General features: G+C 39.4%; 1 protein-coding gene across 1 annotated transcript in view; it reads left to right on the top strand.

Annotated features, from left to right (window-relative positions):
• LOC144499631 (protocadherin Fat 3-like) overlaps positions 1 to 12992 on the top strand; it is a 696014-nt gene extending 683022 nt beyond the window's left edge. Inside the window, exon 28 of the mRNA XM_078221804.1 lies at positions 9326 to 12992. Coding sequence (XP_078077930.1) covers positions 9326 to 9945 — 620 coding nt within the window. The 3' untranslated portion in view covers positions 9946 to 12992. The remainder of the gene's footprint in view (positions 1 to 9325) is intronic.
• The last annotated feature ends 1217 nt before the right edge of the window (positions 12993 to 14209 follow it).

Below are 14209 nucleotides of genomic sequence, written 5' to 3'. Positions count from 1 at the left end.
CTGCGGGAGGGTAGTTGGGGTTAGGGGACTTTCCAGGGGTTGGGGTGAGTCCCCTGGGGGCTTGTATGCTGGGTGAGTCCTGTGGAGGGGGGGATTCCTCTTTGCGAGGAATAGTCAGTGATCAGGGAAATACCTGGATGTTTGTGGGATTCCTTGTCGGATTGGTGGGGAGGAGGGGAATTCCTGTCAGAGGGGGTATCCCTTGTTTTGGGGTTTAATCAGCAGGAACGGGAAGGGTGAATCAGTGTATACTATATAATAATTGGCCAGAAGCTAGGAGTGGTTTAATTCTTCTAACCTTTTCTCAGTAACAATTGATGTAAGACATTTGGATGATTGTCATGTTTGTGATTTAAATTACATTTGCGCATGGTTCCCAGTGCAGGGTAATTAGAATCATAGAAACCTACATTGCAGAAGGAGGCCATTCAGCCCATCCAGCCTGCACCGACCACAATCCCACCCAGGCCCTATCCCCATAACCCCATGCATTTACCCTAGCTAATCCCCCTCACACTCAGGTACAATTTAGCATGGCCAATCCACTAACCCGTACATTTTTGGACTGTGGGAGGAAATCGGAGCACCTGGAGGAAACCCACACAGACCCGGGAAGAATGTGCAAGCTCCACACACACAGTGACCCAAGTGGGAATTGAACACGAGTCTGTGGCGCTGTGAGGCAGCAGTGTTAATGACTGTGCCATTGCGCCGCAGTCCGCTGCAGGGAGGTTAGGTCAGGCTTCCTTGACCCAACTTCCTCGCTTGAAGGAAGTTTGCACATTCCGGGCAATTGCTGTGCAGTCTTTACGAGGGAAATCTCCGGGCGGGTTCCTCAGTGCATCTCTCAAGTACACTGACCTGGAGCTCACAAGTGTTCCAAAGTGCCTGTGCGTGCTACGTTGTGTAGCATAGTATCCCCACTGTCGACTGTTCTCTGCTGCATGTGCTGCTTTAAAGGCCAACTTACACCATTAGCCTGAGTCTGACTGTCAGGATAGCTCTCAGCTGCGTGCACCATACGGCTGCCCAGCCCCTCTAAGTGACTGCAGGTTGCAGCGGGAAAACCTCAGACTCCTCTGCAGACAGCTCAATTGGGCTCAAAGTCAACACAACCAGACAACAACACATCTTAAATTGGAGATTGGAGAATTAATGAAAAGAAAGGTGGAGCCAATGCCAATGAAATCTGGATAAGGAATGGCAAGACAGTGAGACTGAAAGTATTAACTCCATAGTGTACTTCAGCTTCCCCTCATAGTCAGATCAAATTTGATTTGATTTATTATCACATGTATTAGTATACAGTGAAAAGGATTGTTTCTTGCACATTGTACAGACAAAGCATACCGTTCATAGAAATGGAAATGAGAGAGTGCAGAATGTAGTGTTACAGTCATAGCTGGGGTGTAGAGAAAGATCAACTTAATGCGAGGTAGGTCCATTCAAAAGTCTGACAGCAGCAGGGAAGAAGCTGTTCTTGAATCGGTTGGTACGTGATCTCAGGCTTTTGTATCTTTTTCTCAATGGAAGAAGGTGAAAGAGAGAATGTCCAGGGTGTGTGGGGTCCTTAATTAAGCTGGCTGCTTTTTCGAGGCAGCGGGAAGTGTAGACAGAGTCAATGGGTGGGAGGCTGGTTTGAATGATGGACTGGGCTTCGTTCACGACCCTTTGTAGTTTCTTGCGGTTGTAGTTTTCTTGTTTTTTTAGATCCATACTCATCTATAAAATAACACAGATTGAAGTAATTAATACAGTTAATTTGTATCCAGCAGGCACAGGGAAGGGAATAGGTGGCATGATCTCATGATGTGGGTTAAGGTCTCATGAGAGGTTCAGGAGCAGGCTGCAGAATGGGTGAATCTTGGGGAAACAGTCTGAGCACTGAGGCTGGAGGCTGCTGAAACTGGAGCGAAGGCTGGGGGCAGGGCAGGCCACACAACTATGTGCGAGCTTCAGAAATTTATGTTTTAGCACTTGAGTGGAACTGGGCAGTGATGATGCCAGGCTATGATGGCAGAAGGTTCACCTAGGGCAACAGAAAACCTTGTGCCAGCTCTGATCCTGGGAGGCTCTCTTTGCCCTCCTGTTGCATTTTCTTTTTGTTTCAAATTGCAGCAGTCGTATTCAGCAGCAACTTTCTGTGATTTATGCAGAATCCCTCTAAGAGGGACAGACTGCCTTTCAGAAGAGCAAGCTGTCTGCCTGCGCCATGTGCCCCTGCGAATGCTGCTTGGCCCCATTCTGCATGCTCAGAGCCAACAGCATTGGCCACACTTGGACTAATGGTGCAATAAGATAAATGAGGAGGCAGCACCAAATCAGGACCCCAAAAAAACTGTAGGGACAAATTTCTAGCTTACTATATAAAAAATTGTTGGAGTGATGTTAAATTTTATTGGCCTATTGTGGTCTTTCATTTTTTAATTATGGTTTTCTTTGTTGCCACTTGCAATAAGATTTTGCGGCGAGCTTGCATTACAGCAAGTCTTTGTCAGTTAGAATCACAAATTTGCTAGAGATTGAAATAGTATATAAAACAGTGATTGGCTGATGAGCCATTAGTACGATTTTATGTGGCTACAATTAACCAATGTAAAATTCATTGGGTTGCTTTATTTGATATTTCCGTTGTCTTTTGTTCTACATTCAGCAACCTGAAATTGTGTTTAAAATTATTGCTGAACTTCCCAGAGCACCATCTTAGCATGAAAGAAAATAACGAAACACATTAATCTTCCAAGGAATTAATGGTGAAACTTGTAACAAAGGAAAACCTTTAACTAATTCAATATCAATTTAGTTCAGCAACAACACTAACCAAGTATAAACTGTTGGCCCCTATCTTCTGATCCCAATAATGGCAAATGCAGAGACATAACAGTCAGTGAAGTGCTTTTGAAATGTCATCACTGTTGTAATCCTGGGCAGCCTCACAACGTTCAAGATATCCCAACTCATCTAAAACTGGCCTCTTGAACGTCCCAATTTTGATTGTTGCACCATTGAGTAGCTGTGCCTTCAGCTGTTAAAGCCCTAGGTGCTGAAACTTCCTCCCTAAACCTCTCTTTCATCCTTTAAGAATCTCCTGATAATCTACTTCTTTAACCAAAGTTTGGTCAACTTTTTAAAAAATTCTTTCATGGGGTGCAGGTGTTGCTGGCCAGCATCTGTTGCCCACCTTAATTGCTCTTGAGAACATGGTGGTGACCCGCCGCCTTGATGCAGTCTGCTGCTGCCCTAATGTCACATTCTATGACTGGGTGCCTAATTATGCTTTGCAGCACCCCTGTGATGTTTTATTCCATTAAAGGTGTTATATGAATATAAGTGTACAGGTGGCCCAGTGGTTATCACTACTGCCTCACAGCGCCAGGGACCCGGGTTTGATTCCCGTCTGAGCAGAGTTTGCACATTCTCCCTGTGTCTGTGTGGGTTTCCTCCCGGGTGCTCCGATTTCCTCCCACAGTCTGAAAAACATGCTGGTTAGGTGTATTGACCTGAACAGGCACCGGAATGTGATGACTAGGGGAATTTCACAGTAACTTCATTGCAGTGTTAATGTAAGCCTACTTGTGACTAATAACTAAATAAACTTTAACTTTTAAACTTTAATAGGAGCAGAGAGAGAGCGATACCTTTTACTGACTTTCATCCATGAGTAACACACAAAAGAGATTGTAAGAAAAATAATTATATTGTCCGGAATGTTGCAGCTGTTCCCTCTGGCGGGATTTTCCTATCCTGCTGCAGTGAACGAAGATTTGGCTCGGCGCCAAATTCTCCGACTTCACCGCAGCGGGATTGTGACATGAACGGCTGGCAAGCTTGTGCCCATTGGCTCTGAAGGTTATCGAGTTGATGTATGTCAACCATGGAAACTCTGTTTCTTTTTTATAATACATGTAATTAATAATGAACCAGGATAAAATACGTGGTAACACAGAATGCAGCCTAGATGCATCTTCACAACATTGGTGGGACAAAGATTTATTTCAGCTCAAAGTATCCATTTATGTTTCTGTTCTTCAGCATGTTAATGTAGAGACACTGGTGCAAACAGCTTCTAACTTTGAAACTTTTCTCATTTGCAAAGTAAGTCTTACGGTGGCAACATGTGTACTGAAGTCAATGGTGTGTAATATCTTGTGATTTTCAATGCATGATTATGAATAGTATTCCTTATGGAACATCTTTGAAATTGTGCAGCAAACAAAAATTAACAAAATGAAGTCAGGCACATCTGCTTATTGCTTCCCTACCAGTGACATTACAACTTTTCTCAAAGGTGGGTTCCCCACTGAGAAGCTCCATTTGTAAAACCATTCTGATTATGTAAAAAAAAGTGTTTTTATTTCACAATGACCTTTTATACTAATGCAGTAGAAGTGGTCAAAATGCAGATTGTTTATTCAGTTGCTCTTCTGCAATATTCTTGCAATTGTCTTTTCAGTTCTTGGAGTTTTACACCAAATAAATGCCAACAAATTGATATAAAACTGCTTAACTAACTTTGCACTGCTTTCTGCTGCTCCTTTTCCTATCTTGTCCTTTTCTTACCCTACAAGCTTCAATAGTGACTGTTATACGGCTGGTTAATGATGCAGTTGACACAATAGAGAATGAAGGTATTTAACTTGCTACTTGCTCTCCTCTTCTTATGAGAATATGATGTTTGGCATGATACAGTCAAACAGTTTATCTCATGTTGAAAAATTCTCCATGTTGCTTTATGTAAATCATGATCTAAACTCCAGAAAAAGCTAACTTTAGTTAAAATATTAACTGCAATACAAGCTCATTTTTGAGTCATTTGTTGACCTGAATTAATCTAAAATTTATGAATATTTTAAAGAGCAACAACATTTGCTGACTTATTTCTTGAATTTACAACGTGTAGTGTGGGCATAAATATTGATAAGATTCATTCAGTAGGAAAATCAATCCCAGCCACAAACCCTGTTCACTAGCCTCAGTCTTCATCTGTCTCCCTGGCAATAACTGAGACTGAACCTGTATGTTTACAACCCCATATCCTCATCATCAGTAAAACTGTTTACTTTCCTGGCGTCCATAACATTGCCCATCTCCATCCCTGCCTAAACCATAATCTAATGACTCTGTTATCTCTAAATGCAACATTGTCCAATGCTCTCCTGGCTGCTCTCTCACCTCTACCTTCAATAAACTTGACCTCATCTGAAACTGCGCTGCCCATATGGGAATGCATGCCAAGTTCCATTCACCCATCAGCCCTGTGCTTGCTGACCTCCATTGACTTCGGCATTTAGCAATGCCTCGATGTTAACGTTTCCATCCTTGCTTTCAAGTCCATCCTTTGCCTCTTGCCTCCTTATCTCTGGAACCTCCTTGAGCCCGACAACCCTCTGGGAGAGCTTTGTGCTCCTCCAAATAAGGCCTCTTTACACAACCACAATTTCCTTAGCTCCGCCATTGGTAGCCTTGTTTCCTTTGCCTTGACTCTAAGCCCTTGTGTTCTCTCGCTAAATCTTTCCACCCCTCTACCCCTCTCTCCTCCTTTAAGACACCCTTAAACACAATCACCTTGACCAAGTTTTGGGTCACCTGTCCCAACACCTCCTTATGTGGCTCAATGTCAAATTTGTTTGCAAGCACTTTTATAAAGCACTTTGGAATGGTTTACTGTGGTATATAGATGCAAGTTTTGTTAATGCTTTCATGTGAGATTGCTTTGTCCACTGTTTCATCAGTGGTATTAGCCCATTTATTATTGCCATTATAATTTTATATGAATACATTGGGCATTTATATTCTAATTTCAGTGATTTTCATAGAATCACCTAGCACAAATGCTGGAGGCCATTCAGCCCAACATGTGTATGTCAGCTCTTTACAAAAGCTATCCAATTAGTTTTACTTCTCTGCTCTTTCCTTTCTCTTTTTATTTTGCTGTTGTAGTATTGTTGAATATTACTGATTTCATCATTAAAGAAACTCTTGAAAATAGAATTAGGTGATATACAATTAAATTCCTTTCTAATTTAAACATATTGATCATAAATATTGTTTTAAGTTAACATCATTAAATTCAGATAATTTAACTGCACTGAGGATTTAAAGCAATTGATTTTGAAAAATGTTCTTTGTCCATCATTTTTTGTAGCATTGATTTTTTGCTTATATGCATCTTTGAAGCATGTCAAAAATGTTTCACATAGTTTGAAAATTAGAGACATCTGGCCGTGCATCTGAGTACAATTGTCAGATACATCTCCCCCCGCCCCCCCAAACATTTCATTTTTCTACATCCATGACACGAAAGACACATCTGAGGCATCCAACATTGAGACAAGCTGCAAAGTCTGGCATTGTGTCCTGGGTAGGGGAGAGTGTTAGTCAGGGTAATCTCCCCCCGCATCATTGTTTAATAATCCTGCCTCCACATCCACCAATAAGTCAGCGGGTTCACTGAGTCTCATCAGGCATATTTGCACTGACCATACACTGGGTATTAATGAAGGCCTGGAAATCGGAATAGCAATAGGAATCCCCATTCTCCACCCTATGCGTCAAATGCTATGTTGGAGATGGGCCAAGGTACAGTTCCAAAAGGTCATGCCAATCGGTACTTGACCAGGACCTGACAGGTGGCACGGTGGCACAGTGGTTAGCACTGTTGCCTCACAGCACCAGGGACCTGGATTCAATTGCCGGCTTGAGTCACTGTCTGTGTGGAGTTTGCACATTCTCCTCGTGTCTGCGTGGGTTTCTTCTGGGTGCTCCGGTTTCCTCCCACAGTCCAAAGATGTGCGGGTTAGGTGGATTGGCCATGCTAAATTGTCCCTTAGTGTCAGGGCGACTAGCTAGGGTAAACGCATGGAGTTATGGGGATGGGGCTTAGGTGGGATTGTGGTCAGTGTAGATTTGATGGGCTGAATGGCCTCATTCTGCACTGTAGAATTCTACGATCCTGATATATCTGGAACTTGACTTTGTATTCAGTTATTCCAGCCACAGCCGCAGTGGGACTAAGCTGTAACAGCCTCGAATTTTCATGGCCACAGTTTTAAAAGGAATGGCCCCGGGAAAGGTTTTGTGGGGCAGTTTCCTACCTGATAAATAATCCTAGATTAGAGAAGTAATCAAAGGGAATTACATAAAATTACAGCAAGCTCTGTAATAGAGCATTAGAAACCTGTTTCTATAAAAGAGAATTGACGGGTTTAATCGGATGTAGTCTGAGTGTCATTACAGAGGGAAAACTGAAGGGATACTTATTACATGATACATTTTTAAGACGTACAAAAGATGCTAACTTAGTGGTCAAACTTGAGTGAAATGAAATACTGTATAATATTCCTCACAGTTTAAGCGCTTTTGAAATGAATTTTTGAGCTGATATCCAAAACAGTTTAGAGAAATCCTTGCTCCATTCTAATATGGAAATATGTTTGTTTAATAATTTTAGGTGTACAGTAGTATTTAAGCTGAAGCATTCTCCTGAAAATCACAGTGTAGCATCACTGTTAAAAACCCATGACAAACAAAATCATTTCTAATTCCTTTAATCCATCAAATTTGATTAAACAGAGTAAAAGCAATTTCCAGTTTAACCTTGAAAAAAAAGAAGCATCAATCAAATTAGAATCTCCAAAATGAGAAATCATAATGTATTTGGGAACGTATTTGTGATGAAACCCATGGTAGATTGTTAGAACAGATGCACCAAGACAGTATCCTTCATTTGTTCTAAATCCTGTCAGTTGGAATATTGGTTTGTGATGCTGCACAGTTCATCATTGCTTCATCTGGTGAAGATGTTATTGACTTTTGATGTGAATCAATATATATTGTACTTGATATAAAATGCAATTCTGTATTAAATATTTTCATACTTTGGTAGATTTAGATTTTAAAATTGTAGACCGAATCTTTAACGGATCCATGATTTAACTTTTTTTAAAGGGTTCTTAAGTCCAGGCAGCAAGTTGAATAGGAACACTGTCCATTTTGCTGCTGGACTAAATGTATGATCAGTGTCTTACTGTTTTAAAGCTTATTGCAGTGTCTATATGTTCTGTTTAACTGATATATTTGAGGTATGTTTTTCACCAAACACTCACCTATTTTCGCTTTCCACCTGACAGTGTCCCTTATGGAGGAGGGGCAGAACTACAACAGAGGTGACTCCCAGACACTTCCGATCTGCTTGTTAATCCTACCCTGAGATTTTTCATTTTAAAGTAGCAATTTGCCTCTCTTGTTTTTGGAACTCAGTTCCCCATTGTGTGTGCATGCAGCGAGCACTCTGAGAGTGATTGTAATTTCTAGCAGAGCAGAATATAAAATAATCTGCAAAGACATGGATTTACTTTTGAAGATCATGTCACCTATGCTGACCTTAAGGCTGAACTCATTTTGTTAGAATAATGAATTTCAACCTTAGTAATTCATTAAATCGGGGGGAAGCTGTTTAAACACAAAAGTGGTGACCTTAATATTGACAGACATGTTTTTTTAAATTACGTACTTAAGCATCTGTTATCACAATGTATTATAAAAGAATAATTGCATTGTTTAACTGAAATGCGTCATTTAACAATTTGCTGGTTCAGCTTTATTTTATCAATATGCAGCTTTTACAATAAGAAGTGACTGGCTTTCAAAATGCATGTTGATTTTTGTTTGGCCGTTGCATGGATTTGACATCCTACTTCATTCTAAGCATGCTATAATGTGTTTGGTCATTGAATGTCATATATGTTCTGAAGTAAAAAAAATCTCATATGTTCAGCATTTGATGGATAATAAATCATGTTCCACTACAAGTTAATCACCAATTTTTAACCAATTATTTGTATGCTTTTTAAAATATAAATCCCTTACAATTTATACAATGGCTACAGAGCTTGTGTATAGCGGCAATATTTCAATTGAAATTGTACTTGAAGAAAACTAGAAATGTTGTGATGCAGAAGCATCCCTTTAGTAACAAAGGTAAAACTAGCTGGACATTCAAAAACATTAGACACGCCAAGCAACAAGTCAGGAAATTATTTGGGATAATTAGATCTCTGATTGAAGATGTGCATCATTTAATTGAAAATGCAAATATTCTAGTTTAAGTACAAGATCTATATATTAAAATATTCAAAGGGAATAATCAAAAGAGATCAATCAAATTCCATCAGATGCATTTCATTGTAGAAACACAACTCATTAGCAGCTGCGGTACACGGTGTTTAAACATCTTTGAATGGTAGAACAAAGGGGTCATTCCATTGTTAGCCTTAAACTAGTTGTAATAACAAATATATTACTGTAGCTTTTTTTTTTGTTGTAGCATATCATTGGGATACCTCAGACTGGATGCCAAGCACTCGACTGCCAAACATTGAAGAAGTACCACATTATGAAGCAGCTGATACTGCCCCTGTGCATCACGAGAATGCACGATCACTAGATGCTGACTACTACCTCGGTGGATATGACATAGATAATGACTTCCCACCCCCTCAAGATGAGGAATTCCTCGGCCAGGACCAACTTCCTCCTCCCCTGCCAGAGGATTACCAGGATCAATATGAGATCATCCAACCACCCCCCACAACATCTGCATTGAACACTTTAAATTCCAATAGCCGAAGAAGACCGCACTTCCATCCCAGTCAGTACCTTCCACCTCACCAGTTGCCAACAGAAGGAGAGGCTGTTGGCATCCAGGGTGAGACAGACTATGGCGCATTTCCTGCAGGTTCAAACCAAGACTTGGAGAAAGTGATTAGTGACAATATATCAATGCCCATACTCACATCAACAAATGCATCATCTTCAGATATGTCGATGAGCTGTGGTTTCGATGACTCTGAAGTAGTGATGAGTGACTACGAGAGTGGCGATGAGCTTAATTTTGATAATATTCATATCTCTTTTGTAGAATCTCAATACCAGACACAAGTGTGATAGCAGCCATGTGGGCCACTTCTGAGCTAACAATGAAACTACACTGGGAATAAAGTGATGCAGTGACAGGAAGTTGAAGAGCTTTCCACTGTGTATTTGCATCCACAAGGACTGATGGACAAAGTAAATTAGAATGAGTTATTTTCTGCTAATTGGGTACTAATTTCATGATACAATACCCACAACTGACTCCTTCTAATATGGCTACGAATAAGAGATTCTCTTTAATAAATGAAGCCAGTTCATGATAGTCATGATATGGTTCCAAGCTGAGTCGCCATTGGAGCTGAAAGTGCAGGAAAATATTAAGTTTATTGTCATTGATGAAATTCTAAAGTATTGTTCCTGTGGAAACTCATTTGATACTGTAGGATTAAGTGTTCTTCTGATTCTATTAAATACTAATCAAACAGTGATTCCTAAATGTAATGCTAAAAGACAAGGTAACTAATGGCACTTTCTTGAAGTAATATGAATTAAATCACTGGATAGCCAACTGCCTGTATATTGCTATGGTCCGGTAACAAACTGAGAAGGCATCAGTTGTCTAGACAATTCTTCAGGAGAATGGCAGGCAGTATGTATTTAGCAATCCAGCTCACATTGTTTAATTCTGTCTGTTCATGTTCTTGCCGGTTACAGTATAAATCATGGAATGTATATTTGTGTACAGTCCTGTAGTTATTGACTGACTGCAGTAAGGTAAAGCAATGCAGTGCAGTAGAACAGTTACCACTAAAAAATGGAACCTCCCTAAATTACCTAAGAAAAATAAAAGTTCCATATCTTCTCCACTTTTACAAATGATCTAATTACCATAGCATTTTTACCATGTCTTATTCCTATATCAAAGCACATAGAATTTAACATGAGGTAACAATCTGCTACATAACACTTGTAAGTACAGTGAGGCTAGTTTATTTCAATGTTAAAACAGGTATGAAGGAGCGTGGGATCTTTTATCCCAAACTCAATTGTGAATTTGGGGAGATGGTGGCACAGTGGTAGTGTCATTGCTCTAGTAATCCAGAGATCCAAGCTAATGCTCTCGGGGCACAGGTTCAAATCATACCTGGTGGAGTTTAAATTCAATTAATAAAATCTGGAATTGAAAGCCAGTCAGTTATAGTGACCATGAAACCATTATCGACTGTTGTAAAAACTCATTTGGTTCACCATTGTCCTTTTAGGGAAGGAAATCTGCAATCCTTACCTCATTCCTATCTGCCCTCTGAAATGGCATTCAGTTCTAGGGCAGTTCAGGCAACAGATGCTGGACTTGCCAATGATACCCACATCCCATAAAAGAATAAATATATATTTAAAAAGAATTGCACTGCAGGCTAGAACTGAATATATTTGGAATAAATATGCATTTTTATTGATCTGAGGTGCCATTTGACAAGCTCATGTGTTTTGAGGAAGGTACAGTATGAGGTGCAATTGTTTACTGAGAAAAACTTGTAAGAAAATATTTGAAATTAAGTATGTCACTTTCATACCCTTTGAATTTTTGTATGATTGCAGATTAATACAAGACTCCATCCTCACAGGTAAAATCTGCGGTATTTTGTTAACAGATGTAACCGCACAATCGTGAGTTCTCTGAAAACACAGTTGGCTACAAAGCAACACTTTTAAAGTCTTGTGATTGGAAATTAAAGTTTCAAATCACATGATATTTCAAACCTAGACCAGAATTCAGGCTGTTCAATGTGAAAATCACTTTCTGAAATTTCTCAACAGTTCTCCAATGAAATACATTATTGCTATTGCAAATTATTTTCATTAAATAATAGCAAAGCTTGTTTTTGCTATTTAATAATTGATTAGATTATGCTTTTGGCCTGTCAGGGTGAAAAATAATTCCCCATAAAGTATTGTCTACAGTAATACAGTGATAGTGAACCAGTTTAATTAAAGCATACTTATAATTGCAGTGAAAAGAATTTGCACATAGATTTACAGCTGGACTTGGATTCTGATCTAGCCTAAGTCATATATATTGTAAGTCATCCTTGCTGTTGAATGTTGGGAGATATTGAGTGAAATAGATTGGTCTGGTTCAATTTCTACAAATTGAGTTTTCAACATAAATCTGCTATGTCACAATTCACAACTTGAATAAAATGAGAAAATTATATTTTTTCATGCATCTAAAGTTTTTCCATGTATTCAAAAAGTTACAGTGCCACTGATATTCCAATGATAACATGATATCTGGGCTTTTCTTTGTTCATTGTATGTAAATTATCTGAAACAGCTGTGGGTCTATGGCACTGCATTTTAGAAAATTGTGAAATTTGATATGCCTATAGATTTCTAAGCCTTTTGTAGTATTGTATTAAACTGTTGTCCTGTTGTGTATTATTTTTACCTGCTATTAACAGGCTTTGTAAAGATGTAAGTTTGTGTGTTTAAGAGGTTTGTACAAAGTGTACATAGATATAGAATGGGTTGTTTAAATTTTACAAGCATTTGTAGATATTTACTGTGTTCTGGGATGCCTTGAATTTTTTTGCTGATAAAGATGAAATGTCAATCCAAAACAGAAGTTGATTAGTATTGATGGACTATTTCTAAAGAAGAAAAATATTGAATTGTTCAACGATATCCATTCTGTTCGTTTTGATAACCCAAATACTACTATTTTGTTGCTGAACTTTTATCAGTATGGTGAAATCAGACTGGGCTGTCTAATGTCTTGGAATGAATTCAACAAGTCTAGCTTTTCATGAATTTTGTGGTCATACAAGGCAATATGCTAAAGGGTTGTGTTTTTGAATAGCTACTGTGAATGTGCCAAGTCATTGACAAAAATGGCTAAATAGTGCAAAAGGATAAGATTGTTTTTTAAGTGTTAATAAAGGGAAACCAGATGTCAGCAGAACTTGATCTGTTTCAATGATCACCTGTGTAATTGGTGTTGTTGGCAGTATTAAAAACTGTAGGATTTTATGATGACTCAACTGTTGTCTATTGTATAAATTGATTTTTAACTGCCACCACATTTCCTAAGTTGATGTAACAATAAAGTCCATTTTTAATTAGTTAATTTTGAGTCTTCCACAAAATATGTGCTCTTATCCGAAACTCCTCTTTGCATAACATGTGCTGCACAAAATTTTCATTGAACGTGTCTTTGCATAGTTTAACATTTAGATTTTGTTTTTTGGGGGGGTGATGGAGGAGAGACAGGTGGGAGGTAACCTTCAGTCCACATCACGAGAAACCTTCTACTCAGACTGTCACAATGAGAAGTCAAGCATGAGGAAGACATACTTTTCTCCTTCAGAATCAGGTAAATGTTGAATTTAACTCCAGGTAAACACATTTAGAAACTGAGAATCATCTAACTGGTGGGATTAGCATCAGGAGAGGAAACTTAAGTGCCCTATGTGCTGTCCTTGCTTTGAGACTCTACCAAATGTATTGGAATGCAAGCTATCCGAACCAGGCAACATCCATTCTACATTTCCAAGGCATCCTGCCAATCAATATTCACCCCACCCATTACCTTTACAATCCCCACTGCTGCAGATAGTTTGTCAGATTCCTCTTCCTCAGTGAACACCAATACAAAGTACTCATTGATCACAATTTGATATTCCCCTCCCCTGACCACCTTCCCCGCCCCGCCCCACCCCCTCCACCTCCAAGGGTTCTGAGATGGGGGGACTGTAAATTGCAACAACGGGATTCACTGCAGGATCCTGCCTGCCCCAACATAGTCATGATTTTATGCTGGGGTGGTAGGGCCTTGGAGGGAAAACCCACCCTTTCCTCAATGCCTGTGGAATGCTCCTTACCTCTGGGTTACCTAGTTCCAAACAGATTCAAGTGCTTCTGCTTTTCTGTGTGGGCTCTTGGTTGCTAAGCAACAGCTCGATCTTTTTATTTCATGCTTGTTTCCTGTCGCAAAACCTCATGACAGTGCAGGCATCTATACTGACCTACAGACTTGTAGGCACCTTTTTTCATGAAGTTTAAACTAAGGTTTTTAAACCTTTTCACACAAATACAGAAGCGATACCCTATTTCTAATATCCACAGTAAGAGTATAAATTACTTAAACTATCTCTATTTGTCAACATCAATCCTGGAAAAACCAAATGTTTTTCCCTTTAATATTAGGAAAACCAAAGTTACTGGGTCAGGTTGTTCTCAAGGGGATCATTTTATGGTTGCCTTTTTGGTTTGAATTTTTCTCCTATCCTTCAGCTTACTTTTTTTCCTTTTTTTTCTGCAAGAGCCAACTGATGGT

This window comes from Mustelus asterias, chromosome 10, assembly GCF_964213995.1.
Source record: "Mustelus asterias chromosome 10, sMusAst1.hap1.1, whole genome shotgun sequence".
Classification (NCBI taxonomy): domain Eukaryota; kingdom Metazoa; phylum Chordata; class Chondrichthyes; order Carcharhiniformes; family Triakidae; genus Mustelus; species Mustelus asterias.
Note: the sequence above shows the minus strand (reverse complement) of the source record. Positions and strands in the feature narration are given on the sequence as shown.